Below are 22,983 nucleotides of genomic sequence, written 5' to 3'. Positions count from 1 at the left end.
AACAACCAAAGTAGAAACTAGGATATTTGAGGCTAATACTCGATAATTGACAAAAATTATTAATGGAGAGTTAAAAGTAACAGCAGTAGAACGCGGACGGATTTTCCGCTTCCTACACCAGGTCGGAATGTTTAGGACGGAGTTCCGCATACAAAGTCCCGTCACTCGGTGCGGCAAGTTCCGCCCTTCGAGCTGTGGCCCACCATGGGCTTAGAAAGCAGACAAAAACAACAACGATACAGCCTGAGATGTATGGAATCATGTTTTGAAAGATTCCATTTAGCAGGTTGTGCTTATTGAGCAAATCGTTGTTGACGAGTTGTGATGGCTTCAAACAGCTGGTTTCGTGATGTCAATGCACCCATGTTAATCTTGTCGAAAGACTCTCCCTATTGCTGCTTGTCAAGTATAAAGACCAGCGGAAACCATGCATCAATGAAAATACACATCCTCCATCATTCTCATCAATCTTCCAGTAAACCAAAAGCATTAAATCACTCCTAGAAATCACTTCTAAAAATCACTCCTAAGAATCTTTCAACATGTCTCCCAGAATTCTCTTCGTTCTCACTAGCGCTGCTAAGATGAACAATGGCGCACCCACTGGGTGGTACTTGGTTAGTTCCCTAGACCTCGTCCCTTTGAGTTTTGGAGATAGTCACTAACAACATAAAATCTCAGCCTGAGTTTGCCCGACCCTACTTCCACTTGATTGGTCCGGATGAGGCAAACCCCAGGGCTGAAATCGTCGTGGCTTCCCCTGCCGGTGGCCTGGCTCCCATTGACGAAGTCTCAGTGAAGAACTTCAAGGACGATGCTTCAGTCAAGTTCTACGAAACCAAGAAGCATCTTTGGGAGAAAACCGTAGCCCTCAAGGATCTTCAGGGAAAGGCATCTGAGTTTGATGCCATTTTCTACCCTGGTGGCCACGGCCCTATGTTCGACCTTGTTAACGACAAGGAGTCCATCAAGCTGATTGAGGACTTCTACAATGCTGGCAAAGTTGTTGCGGCCGTCTGCCATGGCCCCATCGTTTTCGTGAATGCCGTTGTCGACGGAAAGCCGCTCCTTAGTGGCCGCACCGCTACTGGCTTCAGCAACGCAGAAGAAGATGCCATCAAGCTGACTGAGTTCATGCCTGCTCTGTTGGAGGACGAGATCAAGCGCGTGGGTGGCAAATATGTCAAGGCAGACGACCTTTGGAAGGAGCACGTCGTCGTTGATGGTCGCATCATCACTGGCCAGAACCCCAACTCTGCCCTGGGTGTTGGCGCTGCCATTGCCAAGGCACTTGGTATGTTTGGCGACTCTTGACGTTTTTCGTGGATGTTCTAACCATGTGACTTCCATAGGTCTTGACTCTGCTTAAGGGGTAGATCTTTATACTCCTAACATCATCCTTAGGTTCTGAACGGCTGCTGAAAAGAGTGCGGCGAGCTATCTGGCGATTGGTTTGTAGGGTATTAACAGTACCCTGGCGGTAACTAACGATACGATGCTTCCGGCAAGGGCCATTCTAGTCAAAGGGGGCGATTAGGAGCGATAATTTAGAGCAGCACATTTACGGGATTTCTCATGTACTTAGAGAGGTTAACAGACAATATACAATCTATACTCGCAATAATTATTCCAATTAATATCTAGTCATCAAAGAGAGCATCAGCAGTAGCAGCAGCCTTCTGAAAAGTTGCAGAAGTTAAATGCTCAATAATACTGGCACGGGGTTGGAACACCCTGCTGTTAAATTCTAGATATCCAATTAGTAAGTGTCTATTATATAAGATAGTTTGCACGCTTACCTCCAGTGATACCGTTCGTATCTTCCTGGTGTATTAGGTTACAGGAGGAGTCGGACCAAGCAGCCAGCTTAATGCGATAGACCTATACCAACATATTAATCAGTCTGACGCTCTCTAATTATATTTTTTGACTGACCTTGAAATACGGCTGATCAACATCGGGAAATCGGAGCACACCAATGTCAATTAATGCTTGCTCATGATACTCGTTTTTAGCAAAGAACGTTTCGAAGTTTTCAAGGATAGCACCGATCTGAGCAACAATCTTTGCTATTACTTCCACATCGATCTTGGTGCTATTAAGGACATCATCATCTGAGATGAGATTGTTAAACCACGCTTGAACCTACTCAAAACATTAGCCTGAGCATAACGGCATCTTATTAACACGAGTGCGTACCTCTCTCACAATGCTGGCGTCAGGTGAGCCGTCGAACTTGAAACCATTAATACTCCCCTTGAACTTATCGGCACGGAAGACCCCTCCATCACGAGGCTCGAGCAAATCATTCTGCATCATGTTGCCCAAAACAGCATTCCAGCTCTTTCGGGTACCCTTCCCAGAAATTTCAAGTTCCCAGCGATCATAATTTTCAGGTGGTCGTCCAATACCTGAAGCGACTCCTTGTTTAATTTTCCAAATGATGGAGCCAGGTCAATGTGAAGAAATCCATTGGAATTTGATTCAGTAGGATTTATCTGAGCAGTGACGTGAGCGGAAGATATTTGGTAGAATGATCTATCTGGTATTGATGTACCTTGCTGAAGTCAAAGTTTTGAACGAGGTCACCGATCTCACCAGTCTTTCCGAAGACATCTTTGTAGAGTGGAGCAGAAGAGGGCAGAGCCATATTGTATAATTTCGGGTGAGTAGAAGGAGAAGAAGTGTGAAAGGGCTAACAATATTAGAGCTGCAAAAGTTTCCAGTTTAAACGGTTGAAGAAGGGTAGATAAATCAGTGACTTATATGTGCGAATATTTGATATGCACGGTTAATTAATAGTAATGACAATCTTTTGGTGAGTGCATTGCAATATTGTCAATATTGTATTGCGACTGGCTGCAGTCATTGAGCTGAGTCCTTGTGGCAAGCTGAGGACCCAGTCATTAGACTGACCTATAGTAAGCAAGGATAAGATGGTATCTGAGATCTGCAAGATGGAAGCAATTGCATGTATTTACAGCTGCTTGGGTTATTCTTGTTAATAGTGCCTCCATAAGCTGGATAAGTCCGGGGCTGAGCCAATAGCTTAGTCCACCCGTCCCGCTGGAACGGCCTCGATTCCGCTTGCATGAGCAACTGTAGGGGCCTCTCAACACACTAACGGCCCGTCTGGGCAATTGGTCTTGCATTAGGCCTGGACTGGAAGAGAGTGGCTGGCTAAAAACCAATAAACATCAATAGTATACATAGTTTAATTCCCCTGCACCTTGTATAGCACAGCATGTTAAAGTCCCATATATAGCGCCTTTTACCTTTCGGTTACTAGCTGAGTACTACTATATTCATGGTGTATTTGTGTTAAAACACGGCCCGTTAGAACTGAGATTTTAGTGTAGAGGCTGGTTATAGAGGTGGGAGTTGTAGTACATATTACTGTCAGCCACCAGCTTCTTTACATTGACGTAGATATATAAGTCCCAGCGGATGGCCAGAATTAAAACAAAACTTCTATTCAATGATAGTATACATCTGTTTCTCCAGCTCGTAACTGGTCCAATGAAACTAGTCTTGCTACACGAGCATGTGTGACTTATGAAGCGGGAGATCGGGATACTGCAGGACTCTTCTTTCTTGTAGGTAGTTCAAAGTCTTTTGTTATTTGACATTCAAGTGTCTAATTTTATGTTCGAGAAAGATTCTCTCAAAATTATTTACATAATCATGCAGCACATAGGCTCACTGTATCGGAGCGTACACTGGCGACTGAAGGCGGCCTTCTATACGACCAAGTCGTGTCTATAGGCATTGCGAGTAGTCTATATTCCTGCGGTTAGAATTTGAAACATGCTTTGCAGCGAACTGGTAATGGAAGTACTAACAATCGTTGCTATACTGGCAAGTTGTGCCTGCTGTGCAAATCTTGCAGCCGGTATATCCGTTACCGCCACACTGGCCCCAATGGGTTTGAGTGCAGCCTGCAGCACTCGAGGTAGTCGTCCTGCTTGAAGTGGAAGTTCTCAGGGTCGTGCTGGGAGGAGGCGTGGTGGAGGTTCTAGATGTGCTGGGAGGAGGGTTACCGCCGGTTGAGCCAGTGGTTGAACCAATATCTCCCCATCGGATGTTGGAGAAGATGACATGAGTGCCCGGGTTGTTGGCGACAATGTTGGACGGGTTGCCCTCCGTGCTGCTGCAGGGACCGGCATTGCCGCTATCCAGCCAGTTCATGTTTCCACCGTTATCGTTCCAGATGCTGAATACCAAGACCATGCCGTTTGCCAGAGCCCTGCCCATGGTTGTGAGACCACCGTAGGCTGAAGCAGACGAACAAGAAGAAATAGTGTCGCCACCAGATTGAGCACTCGGGACTTCAACGCCATTCTGTCTATACTTGCGTGTAATGCTCACAAGGTTACCGGAAGGCAAACCATTGTCTGTGTTGAACTGTGTAATGATGGTGAAGACCTTGGAGGTATCAAGCGTGAACCCAGGGCCCCAGTAGCTAGGCGAAGCATTGATATCAGCTTTACTCGGGTTTGCCAGCGTCATTAGAAAAGAATAAACTCACCGTTGGAATCCGTTTGCGTAGGGGTTGAAGCCGCAACCGCTAGCATCGCAAGCAGTGGCCGTGCAAGAGTGAGGAGTGAATGCATTGGCTCTCGAGTTGGCTTCAAGGATATCCATCTCGTTGCAACAGTAGCCTGAATGGTTAGTGTTGAGGGTACCATTCTTCCAGGTCTGGACGGGGCACTGGGCATCACAATAACCGCTTCCGTAGTTGGCGCCAGCTGTGTTGTACTGGTTGGCACCACCATTTGCAGCCATTTCGGAGAGGTAAAGGGCGCCATTCTCTCCACAGGGCAGAGTTGAGAGGTCGACATCGAAGCTCAGCTCCTGACCATTCAGCTGAAGCAACTCATAGTCTCCATCAGATCCAAGGAGATAGAGTCGCGGAGATACACTGCTATATCCGCCAGAGCTGCTGGGCATGTACTGATTCATGGTGAGAGAATTACCTGAGACCGTGACACCAGAGGCAGCGTAGTCAACACCCTCGATGAAGCAGTTGGCACCACAAGTCGCTTCGTCAGGGCAAAGAGTGGTATTTACTCCGCCGTTGACAGTGCACGAGTTGAAGTTCTTGTCGTGCATCCAGCGATAGTTCCAGTCAAGGACGACTGAGGTGTCCTGAGCCACACATCCTCCAGATTTTGTGCACTTGTAGGTCGTTAACTTGGGATGGACCTCGGGAGTGCTGGTTCCAGGTTGCTGACCAGCAACAATCTGGGCAATAAATGCAACAAGGGCAGCCGTAGCTAGCGGGAAGGGACCAGAGAGAGCCATTTTGAAACTATGGGCCAAGAAGAGAGATTTTGGCGAGACCTGATAGGAATGATTCCACGACAATGATACGGATCTGTGGTCCCTTTTAAGATGTTTTCTACACAGCGCCGGCGATCCTGAACGACAAACCACGTTGCATCTGTTCTAATCCACAAGCTGCTAATTCCTAGTGTCTTCATGCTGTTAGGCTATGAGAAGTGGTAATAACCCCCAAGACCCTATAGGTTGGGTCGAAGGTATCTTGGCAGTTTTGCCGTTTTCTGTAGCCCTAATGCTACCGTTGTATAGAGGTTATATACAAATAATATGCTTGGGTCATTAAACTGTAACAGCTAGTTTGATAAAAAGGCTATACAGAAGACTTGGATCGAAATGGCATCTAAATGTTACCGTAGTACAGTTCTGCAAGCTAGCACTATGAAGATAAAGAAATTAAAGAGGGGCCTACAATTCTTCCATCTATCGCCAAGAGCCATTTAGATTGACTTCGACCATTTGCTTACCTGTATTGTAACCTATGTTACCTTTAGCAATCTCGGCAAAACTCATATTGGCGATAGTCAAGTGACGGGTAAAAGGAAAGGCAAAAGGAAAAAAAGAAACGACAAGGGGCTCATACATTTTTGCTAGGCTTATTATATAAGATAATTTAGGCTGATTGGCTAGATTCTACATGCAGTTGCCAAGTAAGGAGTTTCTTATATTGAAACAAATATTAGCCAAGGTCTTTTACACCCAACACCATCTTTCATAAAGCCTGCCGCATATTATCATGGTAGCAGCCGTCACGCTGCGACGACCCGAAACAATCGATCTAGGCGCAACAGATCCCATCAAACCTACTGATCAACCAAGCACAGTCAACTTTCACTATAATAATACAATCGAATGAGAATATATAATATCTCGTCCACCGGATGCTCCTTTGTCGATGACGAACAGCTGGCCAAGCTGGGCCATTCAACGTCGTGGCTGACCGGCCCGATCAACCCAGCCGGTCCGATCGATCCAACCTACATGTACTTAACCAGGCTAATCTATGCAATCGGATTCTCCGATCATACACTTATACCTAAACCATATTGAGAAAGTGCACCTATCTGAATATATACAGCCGTGCTAACTTGAGTCACCACAAAGGATCCAGGCAGGATCGAACATGACACGTATAGCCTCAACTACCTTAAAGCATATGACCGTGCCTTCTTCAAACCTCTGGGAGCAAGCTCATAAGACAGAATGATAACAAACGGCAAAAAGGACCAAAACATTAGCTGTCGTTGACTTGGCAATCGATGGGCCCATCACAGGAAGATCCAATGAGATCCACCTGCTTGAAGAATGAGATGCCAGATGTGATTAAGTTGAGATAAAGTTGAGATAACCTCTATGGGGTTTCCCATCTTCATCATGTTCATCATCAACTTGGACCACCAGAGACACCTTGCTACATTGGGCAAGGGTGCTTCTTTCTAATTGCATCTCGAAGGAACTTGACGACCTTGAGTTGAGGAAACTATGTCTCCCTGTACTGACACAAGTGGTGAAAAATATTCGTGAGTTTCTACTTTTTTTTGCGATTTTCTAAGTCTCACGATAGCGTTCTGCCACATTCAATTGCACATCTACTGTGTCGCGATGCTTGTTCGTAGTAACCATTGTCCGCACCGGCAATTCCTCATAAGGCACTCCATCAGACGGTTCCCACTAGATCTTCTCTACAGAGTATTCAAACTTGAAGTAAACTTCCCTAGGTATTCATATCAAATATTCGTTGACTTTAGAATGGGTGCACAAGACAATATGGGGACTCTATCATGTGTATCCCGACCGTTCGCCTGCTACATTCTCATAAAGAATTGCGAAGAAGGTCAAAGTGTTTCCTCCTTTACGTTAGTTTAAACTACTTAATGAGTGAAGTAACCCTAATACTCTTCCTTGAAGGTCTTATGGTAGAATTCGCGCGATGACATTAATAGTAGTAACTACTCATCTCCAGGTTGGTCACTCAGCCAATGCGCATCCTTGCTATACCATGCTCGACTAGTTACAAGGAGCACCTAGCAAAATAGACGTTATTTCCAATGTAGTAAAAAATGCCAAAGCCTAGATATACAGTTAAAAATAGTCAATGGTTCCAAACAATATTTTGCTTCCTTATACTATTGTCGTTGCGGCTGTAATTGAGCTTCACATCAGATTTTTTCTTCGTAATCTTAAATCTAGGGGTGGTCCTCGTAAATATCCTACTGGATTCGTTTCATTTGTCGATGTCTAGAAGACCTATTCGAGCCGCGTTTGATAGCCAAGCGAATATGACAGCTCATGTCGCCGATTGGCTGCAACTAGGCTCCAATGTGCCCAAAATCCGTCGCATTTCAGCCTAACGGGCTGAAAGCTGTAGTAAAGTCTGCCTCATGTTCCTTTCTCTCTCAAATATTATGTTCAACATTTTGATTTTACTACGACTTCACCCTTTCTTCGTATATGAGAGGCACGGAGCACTTGATATACCTTGATAAGTCTTGCCACCAGATCCTTGATAAAAATCTTGATTGGAGCGCGAGCTGAATCGAGAGCCTCACGCCTTCCACCACTCTAATGACTTAGCTGGCAGTCATGTCAAACCCTAACGACTACACAGTTGGCTGGATCTGTGCCATAAGCACGGAGTACGTTGCCGCGCAAGCTTTTCTTGACGAAAACCACGAAAGGCCTGAATATGTGTCTCCGAACGATAATAATGATTACACCCTAGGCAAGATTGGAAAACACAATGTTGTCATGGCCGTTTTGCCTGGTGGAGAATATGGTATAGCTTCTGCTGCAATTGTAGCTAGAGATATGCTACACAGCTTCCCAAACGTTAGGATCGGCCTGATGGTTGGTATCGGTGGCGGTGTACCAAGCCAAAAGCACGACATTCGTCTCGGCGACATCGTGGTCAGTGTACCTCGAGATGGGAAGGGCGGCGTTTTCCAATATGACTTTGGCAAGACAATACAGAACCAGAGCTTTTGCACAACAGGGTTCTTAAGCCAGCCTCCAACGGTGCTGTTAACAGCAATTAGTGGACTTCAGGCACAATATGAGATCGATGGCCACCAACTTGAAGAGGCGATTAACAACGTACTTGAGATGAAACCGAGATTAGTCAAGAAGTATAAACGCCCGGACTCAAGGACAGACAGACTTTTCAAATCTGAAAACACCCACGAAGCTTGCTGTACCACAGATTGTGCTCACGGTGTATTATACTCGGTATTACAATTTGAGCGAGGAGACGAGGAGGACAATCCAGCAATTCACTATGGCCTAATTGCTTCTGCAAACCAGTTAATGGAAGATGCACTAGTTCGAGATCGAATTGCGGCGGGAATGGACGTCCTGTGTTTTGAAACGGAGGCGGCAGGGTTGATGAATCATTTCCCGTGCCTAGTTATCCGGGGCATATGCGATTACTCAGATACGCACAAGAATAAGGAGTGGCAAGGCTATGCAGCGATGGCAGCAGCTGCATATGCTAAAGACCTTTTATGTCGGATCCCTCCCAATAAGGTTGAAGCTGAGGAGAAGCTTACAGAGCTTCTTTCTCGAGGTTAGTCATTATGCAGTGCCCCTTTGCCGAGTTAGCAGCATATTGTTAACAAGTTTGTAGTTCACAATTATGTTGAAAAAGTCGAGTCTAAACTGGATAGAAAAGAAGACGCCAAAATTCTTAACTGGCTTACACATATTGACTATGGCCCTCAACAGAGTGACAATCTACAGAGGCGGCAACCGGGAACTGGTCAATGGCTTCTGGATTCTACAGAGTACTCTACCTGGTCAAAAACCGACATGCAGACATTATTCTGCCCAGGAATTCCAGGAGCCGGGAAAACCATTCTTACATCAATTGTGGTGGACGACCTTTGCAAGAGATACCCTAATGATACCTCAATTGGGGTTGCTTACATCTACTGTAACTTCCAACAGAAAGGCGACCAAACGGCCTACGACCTACTTGCAAGTCTGCTTAAACAACTAGCCCAAGGCCAGTCTTCTCTGCCAGGCGGCGTAAAAGATCTCTATGACCAACACAAAGCTAAGAAAACGCGGCCGTCAATAGACGAAATCTCCAAGGCTCTACAGTCTGTGGCGGCTACATTTTCGAGAGTCTTTATTATCGTTGACGCTCTTGATGAGTGCCAAGCATCAAACAAGTGCCGTTCGACACTACTTTTGGAGATATTTAACCTGCAGGCAAAAACAAAAACGAATTTCTTTGCAACTTCACGAAGAATCCCGGACATAGAGAGGGCCTTCAAAGGATATCCTTCTCTTGAAATCCTTGCAAGTGATGAGGATGTGCAGAAATATCTTGATAGTCAAATGTCGGAACTCCCAGGATGTGCCTTAAAGAGGCCAGATCTACAAGAAGAAATTAAGATCAAAATCGTCAAAGTGATTGACGGAATGTATGTTGCTCCTCTTGCCCTTCGCGAAAAAGCTAACCTATCTGTAGGTTTCTGCTCGCAAAGCTTCATCTTGATTCCCTGAAAAATAAATGGACGCCAAAAGCTATCCGGACAGCTTTAGAAGCCCTCCCCACAGGATCTGAAGTATATACTGAAACGTACGACGCAGCGATGGACCGAATCAAGGGACAGACGGGCTCGAGAGAGCTTGCAATACAGGTCCTATCTTGGATCACCTGTGCAAGAAGACGACTGACTACATTAGAGCTTCAGCATGCACTTGCTGTAGAAATAAGCAAACCCGACTTGGACGAAGATAATCTCCCAGAGATTGAAGACCTAGTCTCTGTATGCGCGGGATTAGTTACTGTTGATGAAGAGAGTAATATCATCCGCTTAGTCCATTATACAACTCAGGAATACTTTGAGCGGACTCAAAGCCATTGGTTCCCGAATGCAAACGTCAGCATTACCACAATCTGCGTTACCTACCTGTCATTCCGTGTCTTCGAGAGTGGGTTTTGTCCAACGGACGACAGCTTCAATGAGAGATTGCGATCGAATCATCTCTATAACTACGCAGCACGCAACTGGGGACACCATGCTCGCAAGGCTTTGACATTATGCCAGGAAGTCATGGAGTTCCTAGAGCAGCAGGCAAAGATAGAAGCAGCGAGTCAAGCGCTAATGGTGCCCCCACGAAGCTCAAATTACAGTCAACGAGTACCAAGGCGTATGACAGCTCTTCACCTAGTGGCATACTTTGGAGTTGAGGACGCGGCTAGGGCACTCTTTCGAAATGGGGTAGAAATTGATGCCACGAACACTAACAGTCAGACACCATTGTCCTTGGCGGCAAAGAACGGCCACTCGAAAGTGGTAGAGCTGCTACTCGAGAATGGTGCTGAGCTAGAGTCTGAGGATGACAGGGGTAATACGCCATTATTATCAGCAATAATAAACGGGCACGAAGCAGTAGTACAACTGCTACTTGAGAAAGGCGCCAAAGTACAGTTTAAGGACAAGCAGGGTTGGACGCCGTTGTCTTTGGCAGCAGAGAATGGGCACGAGGCAGTGGTGAAGCTGCTACTTTCGAAGAATGTCGACGTAAACTCGAGACACGAATACAATTGGACGCCATTGTGGATTGCTGCGAACAAGGGCCACGAGGGAGTTGTGAAGCTACTGCTCGAACGGAAGGAAATTGAGGTGAATTGCTGTGATATAGATGGACATACAGCATTGTCGAAAGCCGCATCAGGTGGACATGAGACAGTGGTGAAGTTGCTGCTAGCGGTGGACAGAATCAATCCAGACTCCAAGGACCATTGTGGGTGGACACCGCTGATGCGAGCTGCGCAAAACGGACACGAGGCTGTGGTAAAGCTGCTCCTTATGAGGAACGAGGTCAACATAAACGCCAAGGAGGAGGGCGGAGGACTACTTGACTTGGGAAGGGGCAGAGCAACGAATTACTCTCCATGGAACGACTACTCTTCATGGAACAGTCATTCTTCGAGGAATTATCATTATTCGGGAAACTATCATTCTTCAAGGAACTACTATTCTTTAGGGAGCTATGACTCTCTTGAGAACTATCATTCTCCGGGCACTTTTCATTCTCTAGGAAGCCATAACTCAACTCGTTGTATCCCGAAAATATACGTCCAAGGAAGCGGCCGGACACCGCTATCATGGGCGGCAAAGAATGGGCACGAGACAGTAGTAAAACTGCTACTTGAGCAGGGTGCCGAGGTAGATTCGAAAGATAACGGCGAACAGACGCCGCTGTCCTTAGCGGCAGAGAACGGACATGAAACAGTAGTAGGACTACTACTTGAGAAAGGTGCGAAAGCTGAGTCTAAGGATAAACGGGATCGGACGCCGCTATCTTTAGCAACCAAACACGGGCATGAAGCAGTTGTAAAGCTACTGGTCAAAAAGTTCACTGCAATTGAATGATAGTAGGGGTTACATACTGTTGCCCTAGGCAGTGGAGGACGGGCATGTAGCTTTGGAGAAGCGGCTGCAAGCCGACCAAGATTGATCTAGGTCTAGATTCATTATTTACGATAACATATTAACAGAAGATCATAAGAAATGATAAGACCCTTCAGCTTTTTCTGATGTCCTTTGGCCTCTTTGTGAGTTCTCAACACAATGTAATGGTTCTCTCAGCTTGTAACTCGAGAGAGATATGGTTGTGCATAATCACATAGGCTGTCGCAACAGGCGTATTGTACGAGCTTTATTCTAGAACTAGACAAAAATATTAAGGATTGATGAAGAGATCAGCTCATAAACCCAAGTGATACACACATAAAGGCAGTGTCGTAATTTCTTTGCAGTGATGTTGGGCAAATAGGCCGTTTTAAAGAGTTGTACAAGCCAGCTAGATCCGGCGACATTAGCAGTGCCATAGGGTCAAACCAGTTTGCTTCAAAAAGGTATTCCATCTTCATCCAGATCCGACACTTCGTCACTCCCACCCTCGACAGCAGCATTGAGCCACCTACCAGTAATTGAAGAGGTACTGCAAATCATTGCGATGAAACTGGTACTTTCGAGTCCAACTATACTCCGTACGAGTCCCCCCATATTATATGCATGACCAAATGCCTCATCTCATGCGCATAGTGACACATAGTGACACTGCATCGCATATTCTTACTCCGGCCCCAAAAAGGCTCCCGCGCCGTGTGGGGCCGCATCAAACCTCGGCTCCGGCCCGGATGAAGCGGAATCCACCCGAAAATTAGCTAGGTGACTAATTGGTTATGAATAATCGCTGCTTTTCTTTCAATGCGTTCGTACACCACCGGAGCGTTTTCATTGCGAGATCTGATGACGCCATTCGAGGTCAAGTTGGTCCTATTGTAACCCCAGAGCTAAATGATGATGAGAGCTGCAGGATCATATGCCGGGACATTAATTAGTGATCACACCACCTCACAAACAAAAACGAAACCCAAAACTCAACACTCCCAAATTGTACTCCGCAGGGTCAGATAAAAGCGGAAAAAGAAGAAGGAAAAAAAAGATTCCAGATGAGCCAAAAACGTCCACCCCGCACCAAACCCGCCCCGTCATCACCATCTTTCCCAATCCAGTTTACCCCCTCCATCTCCACATGCCTGCATCTAGGCATAGTTGCTTTATAAGCCAGATGGCACAATCACGTATGTCCCCTCCCCATCCGGAACAAACCGCAGTATGCGGAAATGGGGGAGGAGGATTTATCAGCGTCTTCTTGTTGTTTCGTCTATGTCGGTTGTTGATACAATGCGAGCGACTGTCTTACGCAATTCGTCGATCTAGCATCGTAATGTCTATATAAACACTCTTTCATCTCAGTCAATCTTTTCACTTATACCACATCAACTTTCTTTCACACTCACTTCACTGAACAACTTCACTCAATCTCCCCCTCATCTCCTCCAAAAACAAAAACCACACATCATGGCTCCCCCCTTCTTCGCCATCGTCTCCGGCGTCGGTTCCGGCACAGGCGCCTCCATCGCCCGCCGCTTCGCCCAGTCCTACGCCGTCGTCCTCCTCTCCCGCAAACCTTCCTCCTACGAGTCCATCGTGTCCGACATTAAAGCCGCCGGCGGCACCGCAATCGGCATCACGGCCGATGCCGCAGACCCGGCCGCCGTCGACGCCGCCTTTGCCCAGATCGAAAAGGAGCTGCCGGGCTCCAAGCTCGCGGCCGCCGTGTACAATGGCGGCGCCGGCATGGCCCGAAAGCCGTTTTTGGAGCTGAAGCTATCCGACCTGGATCTTAGCCTCGACACTGCTGCGTGAGTCTTTTCATGACCTACTTTTTCCCAATTTCTTGTCCCGTTGAAACACACTCGCTGACAAAGATTTACAGCAACGGCCTCTTCTACTTCGCCCAAAAGTCTCTCCCTCTCCTCCTCGCAGCCGTTGATTCCTCCCCGCACCCCCCATCTCTCCTCGTCACTGGCGCAACCGCTTCCCTCCGCGGCTCCGCCTTCTTCAGCACTTTTGCCGCTGGCAAGTTCGCCCAGCGTGCCATCACCCAGTCTCTAGCCCGCGAGTTTGGCCCCAAGGGCGTGCATGTCGCCCTGGCAGTCATTGACGGCGGCATTGACACTCCCTGGGGCAAGGACAGAGTTGTTAACAATGGTGTAGAGGATGGCAAGATCAACCCTGATGCTGTAAGTATTGTGACAAGCATTCTATCTGTTCCACTTCTACAAATGGCTAACAAAGGACATGCAGATTGCCGACAGCTACTGGCACTTACACACACAACACAGATCATCCTTCACGCAAGAACTGGATATCCGCCCATTCGTGGAGAAATTTTAGATAACTATAGCGTTTGTGATATCATAAAGTATAATAAATACAAATACAAATACTCTTGACAGGTATTTTCACAAATTAAGAGTGTGCCAAAAAGAATCATTAGCAATTTGATCAAAAGAGCGTGATCCGACACCTCGAACACCAATGTTGTAAACTTGTGTCATGAATCATAGGTTTTTCATACTCAGTTCCATCCATCCAAGGCCGTAAGAATTCCAAGGCAGCAAAACTTTAGGAGATAAGAAAATAGAAGACATTAAAACAATGAACAGGTACAAGAATGCGTAGGGGTATTACACCTCCGTTTCAACATCTGGCTTTCGCCCAGCCAAAGATCCCATTCTCTTCACTCTGCGGACGGCAAACTTGGCCTCGTTCTTGGCAAACCGCGCATTTCGCATGGGGAGCCACTGCATCAGCCCGCGTTGCTTGCGGTTCAGATCCCGGCTCTTCTCCTTGTAGTTTTTGTACGCCCTGATGGGATTCTTACTCCCAGTACTACCGGTGCTCCTCCTCGACGCACCTGATGCACGGCTGTCCAAAGAATGCCGCTCGTCACTACCCTCAGATGGGGCCGAGCCATACGTTGGGTCTGTTTCTGTCCTGCGCATTCCCATAGCTCGGTCTCGATCCTCGGCATCCTCGTCCTCGTCCTCATCCGTGTCTACCTCAAAATGCTCATGGCCATTGGTATCTGCGCTAGACATGGGCTGAGCCATCGAGTTTTGTGGATCCTGGCCAAACGCTCCGGTCCAGTCAGTGCCATCCTTTGCCAACCAGCGGCCTTTCTCCTTCTCGTCAGCCTGTGCGAGTACATCTCGGCCCTGTGTCAGAGACTCGTCATGCAATTTCTGAGTCAATGGGGGGATTTCAGGCTGAACCTCTAGATCTCGCACACCCTCGGCATAACAAGCCTCCCATGTCTCGATGGTCTCGCGAGAATCGTTGTCAGTAACAAATCTGATATGATCCAAGTCCGTACCAGCTTTGAATCGACCTCTGAATCGAACCCTTCCAATTTCTTCAATATTCGTATCAGGAATAGTAGTAAAATTCTCCTGCGTGATGTAGTTCTGTGAAAGTCGTTGAGAATTGTCGCATTTGAACAGAGGAATGTCAAATTCCTTCTCCTGATTATCAACCAGTTCCAATAGCCACAATGCAGCAAACGCATCAGCTCCCCTTTTACCTGAGGGATAGAATTCCATGAAAATTGGAGATTTATATCTATAGCGCACTGGCAGTCGAAGTTTCTTTTCACCTTCAGGGACGCCAATGTTGAATGTCATGCCATCATTTTCACGAACGGACTGGTCTCTCTTTACGTTGGCGGAAGAGCCTCCAGTGCGCAGACGGATCCGAACCTTGCTTGCCGGCGTATAATTCGTAACTTTGATTGTGTCAGAGAGGAATTCGAAGGTTCCAATTTCCCAACCCAGCTGCGGGGGTGGCAGCCTGAGCTCCACGGAACGGAAGAGAAGGGAGACACGAAGACGGCCAAAGCCGATGCCACCATCGAGAGGGTACCACCGTGTCACCTCGCTACTAGTCTGCATGATATCTGATAGCTTGAGAGGAACAACTCCGATGATTGGATCGTGCTCTCTGTTACGGGAGTCTCGGACTGCAATGGTTACAATCGCAGAGCGCCAATCGCGAACAAACTTCTCGGTGCCAGCATTGAAGATGGGCTGCGATGACACCACCTTGGTTCGCGTCTTGTAAACCAAATCATCATTGACGAGGATAGTGCAGTATGAGCTCGGTAGTCTCTTGCTTGTCTCTTCCTTGACTTCGCCAGCTTCCGGCCTTGCAGGCTCGTACTCTTTGCCCTTGCGATTGCCCTGGGAGCCTTTGACATTGGCTAGCTCTAGACCGACAATCTGGTGGACCACAATGCTGAGGATTCCGGATGGCCAAAGAGGGTCAGGGGGTGTATGGACAACAGCATCCTCTTCTGCGTTCTGGATCGTACCCCAGTCTTCTTGGAACTCGGGTTTGTCGCCTAGCTCTTTAACCACATTGGGATTGTGGCCATCAGTTCGCAAGGCTTTGCGGAATTGCGTCTTTCCGAAAAATCCAACTTCCCAGTGGAGTTCGCCGGGCATGACGCTCTCGGCTTTGAGACCACTCAGCGTTGAGACGTGCTGGAACATCTTTCCTGGGTGTTGGATGAGCTCTTGAATGCTTAGCTCAATCTTGCCCACTTCATCATCTGCAGAGGATCGATCACTATCCCAGAGCTCCACAGAGAGCTGCTCGTCAGCCTTAATGAGGTCGCTGGTAACTAGCAGTCCGCAACTCTCTTCGAAGACAGGGTTCAAGTTGTCCTGGATGACACGGGTGCAAAACATGGGCTTCCCAAACTTGCTCCAGCTAATGGTAATATACGGATCGGAGCCGCCGCCTTTGCTGCCACGCTGATCCTGCTTGCTAAGGCCAGTAGCTTTGTGGATTCTCACAAAGAGAATTCCAAAGGCCTCGGTTTCCTTTTTGATATCGTCTCCCTGTACCATCTTGCTGATATCCAAGGTCAAGCTTTTGGGAGCGACATACATCGAGGCTGCGGCACTAATGGCCCAATTAACAAAGTTGGAGATGAGAGGCAAGTTCAAAATATTGGGTGCCCTTTCAACCATCGGAGTGCATCCAGCTTGCACCTTAGGAACTCCCATCAAAGTAATGGTCATGGTCTTTAAGAAGGGGGGCTCGGGACTGAGCTGCAGTCTGACACGTGCGGTAGCAACCAGGCCAATCAGCTCAACCCAGATCGGAAGAGGAACGCCAAAGAGACCTTTGATTCCCAGGTAGAAGACGAGCTGCATCCCCATGTTCCGCGCCTTTGAGGCAATATCAGCGCCTGAGGGCTTTGCGTGGTATGCGACCGAAACTTCCATGTTGTAAAACGCCCCTGCTTGTGACACGGCCGCGAGCTCATCTTCGTCCATGACTTTCTCATTTTCCTTGTGAATTTCGTCCTTGATATCCTGAACGTGAGAGTCTGGGAGGGCTCGCATATTGAGAATACGGAGAGGGTTATTTCCCTGGGAAATATCGGCCACTCGCACATGCTCAATAATACCAGGCACAGACGCAGCCATGACATCTTCAATGCTGCCCAGGGGTTAGCAGCTGCTTGTGACAGAAACGAAAATTGTGGACTGAACTTACGTGTCGGCAACACCGGCAAACATTTCAGGGTTTATCATGCCCCAAAAGACGCCGATTGCGGTATTCATCCATTCGACAGACTCCGGAATCAAGTTGATGGTGGCAGTTTCGCCACGCTCCTGCTCGCTGGACCACTCCAAGTCTCGTCCTTGGCGGATCAATTCTTTCACCCACAAATGGACGCCAGAGGTAACGCATATAGCCAGGGGAATCAGGCCAAGGAGCCCGCCGCCGAACAGCCTACCGAAGAAGACGATACCCATGAAAATTCCGGCACACAAGGCATTTGATCGCAGTTCAAGATTGGCAAACATTGGTTCGTAGCTGACTGACGGAGTCTTGTAAAACAGGACTGACGTCTTCTCACTACGGATGGGTACGTCGGAAGTTGATCCCTCTTGGATAGGATCGGGAGGTGCAGTTACATCTTGAGCATAGCGGTACTCTTCGCCAGATTGTTGAGATGAGGTGGCGATAGTGGCAGGCTTTCCCAGGTTCCCGTTAGGAACAGACATCTGTTCGAAAGATTAGTTAAGCATAAGGCTATCGAGACTCGCTCAGATATGGAAGAACGCATACCTGTGGGTTTTCCACAGCTTCAGTGAAGTCGATATCCGCATCACGAATCTCAACGTCCTTTCCGGTGACTGGATCACGCACTTTCCGCGTGCCCTTTTTCTTGAGAAGCTCGTTGCGATGGACTTTGACATCGGGATTGCGCTTGTTGCGTCTGAGTTCGGCGTCAATCTCGGCATCTCGTTGCTTCTTCTCCGCGTCAAGACGCTGCATAAACTCCTGGATATTGGGTACGCGGTTGGTCGCGCTGTAGTGCTGCCCGCCCGAGGGCACCACATGGTCGTCGACGTTCATGGCGCCGGTGTTAAAGAAGCTTGTCTCTGGTTTAGGAGAATGAGAGACAACTGCTTCTATTTGATGAATTAATTCGAAGTTGAGAGCTCCGGATAGTTGTCGATTCTAGGCATCGGAGAATTCAAGATCAGACTAGGTAAAATCTAGGTGAGTTATGACGACGAGCGAATCCGCAGATATACATGCACTCGATTCCCTTCTGACAGCATCGACGGCAGCCACCACGCATTCACAGATAAACCAACGCGGGGAATAACGCGCGCCTTGGCAAGAGCCGTGGAGCAAGACAGTTGTCGAGATGGACAAAGTCAATTTGAATCGCTTCCATGGCGCCAACTTATTTGCACAAGCCGGCTGTGCCGTGGCAAACGTCGATGCTCGCTATCAGAGCTGCAAACTTGATCCGCGGAATGTCTCTTCGATGACGTATTGTGATGGCCGCCACGAGCTAGCTAGAGAAGCGCATCAGACAAGTTGGTGGGGATCTAGCTTCCAGCTCGAGCTGCAGATTAAGGTCGTGAGCCGAGCTTGGCAGCTCCAGTAATTTGCAGTAATGCATGCATTTAGCTGAGAAAACTTTGGGCCTTTCGTCATTCTGGCGATTGAGGCCACAGCGTTCGCGGCTCGGGAATCCTCAATCCCAATCACTGCGAGGACTTGGGGGGTGCTATCTACAGAGGCCACGCACTGTGAGATTTGTTTGGTTTGCCGTGCTATGCTGTGCCGTGCTGTCTTTTGCTGTCTTTTGCTGTCTTTTGCTGTCTTTTGCTTATGCTTAGGTGTGCTTGTGCTTGTGCTTCCATCGGCTGGGATCCCATATCATCATGTCGCAACGACGTAACCATGCTTGCCATGCAAGGGAATCAAAGCTGCATAGCTAATCATGATATCGCCTGTTTCAGAATGATGCCACCTCGTCGCACAAGAATCATCGAAAAATGAATCGAAGGAAAATCATGCTGTAAACCATGTCGCAAAACCGAAGATCGCCAAGCCCAGAGATCTCGGAAATGGGCGTGTTAGGAAGCGATCGGCTCGAGATTGCGTAGATGGCGCGGGTGGGGAGTCGCTGAAGCTGGTTTGGTTTTGGCTGAGCCACCATCACCATCAGCTCATCCATGGCCCACTGAAGCAAAAAAATCAGGGAGAAAATTGAACAATCTTTGGCTGCCGGAGGGCTTGTCCCGAGCCCACAAAATCGAGCAGCTGAACCGCACATTGATTGCTGCCCCTTTTTCCATTGACGTTGTAAAAAGGTTGATACGGTTAAATGTTGAGGCAAGGATTGTTTCTTGCGATGGACAGAAGCAGAAGGAGGCACGATCCTTTCGGGAGCTAAACCATGACTCAGCAGGGGCAGTCAGCTATGCACATGTACTGTTCCAGGGTATTACTGCACGCAATACTCAGTGGTCATCTCCTCCATCATCACAATGGAGATAGTAGAGTTAATTTGTGATTAATATGTCGTTCCATCGTTCGATATTATAGAGGAAAGTAAAGGCTTTGTCTAGGTATCCTAAAATGATTATGACTGTCATCAATCAGCTTCAATTTCGCTAATAGTAAACAACACGCTTTTCCCACCCAATATATGGACTACTATCGATATCCATGTTCACGATACCTCCTTCTCCTCTTTCATGCTGGCTATGACTGCATCCACCTTCACGGCTGCCTCCATGCTGTCCTGCAGTATCGAAATCTCTTCACCACTCAATCGCCTTCTCGTCGCTCCCACCATGCAGCTCATGTCCTTCTTCCCTCCCTTTTGCCACTCGCCATCCATCATCCAGTACAACGGAACCTCGTACCCTTCTGGATCTACCAGCTTGTTCTTGAGCAGGCTGCCGTTATACCACAGTAATTTGTCCTTTTCATCCGTATGCGCAATAACAAAGCTGCATACCGCCTTTTCATCGGGTTTCCCTTCCTTTTCCCACCCAACGATTGAGCCATAGTGCTCCTCAAATTCGTATTTCGATCCAGCAAGCTCTAGCCCAAGCCACCACGTTTCCTTATCTCCGTAGGTGATTCTGTAGGAAACTTCGTCCCGTACTGCCCATGAATTTTGCCATGCAATATGTAGTAAGCCAACAAAGACTTCGGTTCGGGATTTGTCAAGGACGACGACCCCTGAGTCACATTCTTCCGCGTAGTCTTCGGTCCAAACGAGAGATTTGTTCATCGCCGGTGATGGCTCCTTGATTTGGTCTTTCCACCACTCGTGTCTGTCTTCGAAAGAATGCTGCCATAGTAGCCGATCGTGGAATAAATACGCTCCGTTTTCAGTATACGCTCGTTGTTTAAAAAGCACTTCCGGTGATTGAAGGAATACAGCATCGGCGTCAACAACAATGACTTGTTCGAATCTGGATGCTAGAGCCGCAAACGCTTTGATGGCCCAGCCCTTTCTCCGAAGACGCAGAGTTTCATCTTCGAATACGGTCCACACATCTAGGAATTCCGTATTGTTTGTTTTGTCAAACGACAAGAGGGCATCGCGGCGTTCTTTTGGTAGGTCAGAATCGCCGGCATAGACAATCTGTATTGGTAGCGAGCAGCCAAAGACATCTCTGATAGCTGCAATCAAATGTCCCGCAAATCTGATTTGTAGATCACTCCCGCCAGCGGGGATGACGATCCCCTGTGAACCTTTGGTGAAAGAGCGCCGCAAGTCTAAAAGTGGTGTTTTGCCACCTTGTTTTGATGGCTCCGGGATGAGAAATGGAAATAGGGAGGCAGCTGTTGTCTCGATCGCTACAACAAGCCTCTCTTTCTCAAAGTTGCGAAGTTTAGACCCCCATGGGCCATTGAGGGCATCAAGCCATTGGGTCAAGCTGCGAGACCGTTGACCAACTTCCCAAAACTTGTCCTTGTATGGAGGCTCGATAGGGTGCCTGTGGTAGTCTCTTGCTATCCTCAAGATGTCCCTGAGAGATCCATTGCTCGGATAGTGCGAATCCAGTGTCTCTATGACAACATCGCCAGCGACGTCACGGATACTGAAGTAGAGTACAATAGCAACGACAACGAACAAGACGACGGTTCTTGGTGAACGTTCAAAACAAGCGCGCAAACGAGCGAGAGATCCACGCATTATGATACGGGAAGACCATAAGATAGAGCGGCAATTGGAAACTAGAGACGAAAAAAGCAATGCCAAGAATAACTTAATGGGAGAGTAACGGATCTAAAGAAACTCCCCGCCATGGAGATAGAGAGTGACATTTGCGGACATGAGATTCCCGCGGGTAAGACGAATCACGACTTGGATTACGAAATAATTGGCTAGTTTTTGCATCTGCTTCTCTAGCAGGGAACATTGGGAGTCCACGTAACTTGCATCTGTCATGCTCTCTCTGCCGCGGTGCCACTTTTGCGTCCCCCCGTCAAACTAGTTATTGGGTTATTGGCAGCCATGCCCTTTTCTCGTATTGCCTCAGTTCTATTTCGAGGCCGCGTCTACGGCACCCATGCAAGCCATGCCACTGTTTCGAGCCCTGTCGAACCGCATTTTCGTATTTACGAATAACGTTAATACTTTAAACTCATTCTTTTTTGTGATATATTACAGCCTCCTTGTTTCACATTGCCGCGTCGTTCAATGGACCATTCGGCGCTGTTCGGTCTATCGGCTTACATCTCTGGAACAATAGTGTACACGCAATGACCACGCACTGCGCCACGCACCCACATCGCAAACACGAGTTTTCACAGCCAACTAACCAACCTTGTTTAACTCCGTGCATCAATTGCATACATGATAGAGCTGAGAAGTTCTATACATGTGGATGAACCATGTCCAGTACTGCGAATTGGAATAGTCAACAATCCTAATTGGGCTGGCCGTTGCATCCAAAAGGTCCATATTATGCCGCATGGCGCAACACACAACATGTCGGCTTTTATTTGATTCGCTGTGCCTCTTTGACATTGTATTTATCCAAGTCTTGGCAGTTGGGGATCTATATCATTGAGTCGTGTGCTGTAATACTCAATTGGTAATGTCTTACTACAACCGTACACTGCTCCCATCATTACCCTTTGTGCTGAGTGTGGAGCCATTACTACTGGGTAGGCATCGGGTAAACGGCCTACACTGTCGTGATTAGTATTTTCATTGCGATTTCTATGTATCATATGGTCTCTTTTTCGTTGTTCCTTGACCAAGAAATTGCCATACCAACTTTCTAGATAAGCATATCTAAAATGACGGAGTTGAAGCGGGCACGCCAATATCTCTACTCAAACCATTTTTATAGAAATACTCAGTCAGAGTCTTCATCATATATCATGCTAGTGGAGTGTATTCTGTAATCGTCATGAACCACCATCTATCCTTCATGTCTCGGGCAACACTCTAATTCCCACATTCACTGTTAAGTATCCACTAGTTGTATTGGTGTGGGTAGAAGATGGCACAATTATATCCCCGATGTAGCATTGCATATTGTTGTTGGACTAAAAGAGGTCTCTAGTTTTCTCACAGTGGCTAGGGCGATTTCTTTTGAGCCAGGTAGCTTCTGACAGTATTCTTCCAAATATTCAATAAGATAGTTTCTTCTGTGGGAGTCATGACAATCTAGAGCATCTGGTCATACTGCCTGGGACGAAAAGAAGGAAAGAAAGCCCTGTTTAGTAGGTATTTTCATCCGCCTTGTAGGAGCTATATCCGCTGTTCAGACTATTTGACACCTTCTGCAACCGCCAGTTACAGTCATTTAGCCCATATTATCTCTCCACAACCACTTGACAAGGATATCACAAATCACTATCGTTGGTTCTATTTCATTTGGTGTGCCGAGTTCCGAAGAAGAACGCGTAATTCGGCGGTCAT

General features: G+C 47.4%; 7 protein-coding genes across 7 annotated transcripts; 3 read left to right on the top strand and 4 right to left on the bottom strand.

Moving 5' to 3' along the window:
• Window positions 1–542: 542 nt before the first annotated feature.
• Window positions 543–1,369, top strand: T069G_08286 (DJ-1/PfpI family domain-containing protein; the record flags this gene model as incomplete). The annotated part of the gene is made up of 3 exons (XM_056175496.1): window positions 543–617; window positions 682–1,294; window positions 1,353–1,369. 3 exons carry the CDS (start codon window positions 543–545, stop codon window positions 1,367–1,369), a joined length of 705 nt encoding a protein of 234 aa, XP_056026445.1.
• A 271-nt stretch (window positions 1,370–1,640) lies between these two features.
• T069G_08285 (uncharacterized protein) lies at window positions 1,641–2,319 on the bottom strand (the record flags this gene model as incomplete). Its single annotated transcript, XM_056175495.1, has 4 exons — window positions 1,641–1,747; window positions 1,800–1,881; window positions 1,936–2,145; window positions 2,200–2,319. 4 exons carry the CDS (start codon window positions 2,317–2,319, stop codon window positions 1,641–1,643), a joined length of 519 nt encoding a protein of 172 aa, XP_056026444.1.
• Window positions 2,320–3,759: 1,440 nt separating this feature from the next.
• On the bottom strand, window positions 3,760–5,304 carry T069G_08284 (glycosyl hydrolase family 7 domain-containing protein; the record flags this gene model as incomplete). Its single annotated transcript, XM_056175494.1, has 3 exons — window positions 3,760–3,779; window positions 3,843–4,462; window positions 4,529–5,304. 3 exons carry the CDS (start codon window positions 5,302–5,304, stop codon window positions 3,760–3,762), a joined length of 1,416 nt encoding a protein of 471 aa, XP_056026443.1.
• Window positions 5,305–7,923: 2,619 nt separating this feature from the next.
• Window positions 7,924–11,726, top strand: T069G_08283 (ankyrin repeats (3 copies) domain-containing protein; the record flags this gene model as incomplete). The annotated part of the gene is made up of 6 exons (XM_056175493.1): window positions 7,924–8,062; window positions 8,123–8,902; window positions 8,984–9,094; window positions 9,167–9,764; window positions 9,812–11,610; window positions 11,662–11,726. The coding sequence occupies 6 exons, from the start codon at window positions 7,924–7,926 to the stop codon at window positions 11,724–11,726; spliced, it is 3,492 nt and encodes a 1,163-aa protein (XP_056026442.1).
• A 1,497-nt stretch (window positions 11,727–13,223) lies between these two features.
• Window positions 13,224–14,102, top strand: T069G_08282 (short chain dehydrogenase domain-containing protein; the record flags this gene model as incomplete). Its single annotated transcript, XM_056175492.1, has 3 exons — window positions 13,224–13,567; window positions 13,642–13,948; window positions 14,013–14,102. 3 exons carry the CDS (start codon window positions 13,224–13,226, stop codon window positions 14,100–14,102), a joined length of 741 nt encoding a protein of 246 aa, XP_056026441.1.
• Window positions 14,103–14,395: 293 nt separating this feature from the next.
• Window positions 14,396–18,143, bottom strand: T069G_08281 (c2 domain-containing protein; the record flags this gene model as incomplete). The annotated part of the gene is made up of 3 exons (XM_056175491.1): window positions 14,396–17,216; window positions 17,274–17,788; window positions 17,853–18,143. The coding sequence occupies 3 exons, from the start codon at window positions 18,141–18,143 to the stop codon at window positions 14,396–14,398; spliced, it is 3,627 nt and encodes a 1,208-aa protein (XP_056026440.1).
• A 1,618-nt stretch (window positions 18,144–19,761) lies between these two features.
• On the bottom strand, window positions 19,762–21,243 carry T069G_08280 (mannosyltransferase putative domain-containing protein; the record flags this gene model as incomplete). Its single annotated transcript, XM_056175490.1, has 1 exon — window positions 19,762–21,243. The coding sequence occupies one exon, from the start codon at window positions 21,241–21,243 to the stop codon at window positions 19,762–19,764; it is 1,482 nt and encodes a 493-aa protein (XP_056026439.1).
• Between the last annotated feature and the right edge of the window lie 1,740 nt (window positions 21,244–22,983).

Source organism: Trichoderma breve, chromosome 5 (assembly GCF_028502605.1).
Source record: "Trichoderma breve strain T069 chromosome 5, whole genome shotgun sequence".
NCBI classification, from domain to species: Eukaryota; Fungi; Ascomycota; class Sordariomycetes; order Hypocreales; family Hypocreaceae; genus Trichoderma; species Trichoderma breve.
This window is presented reverse-complemented; position numbering and strand designations above follow the sequence as displayed.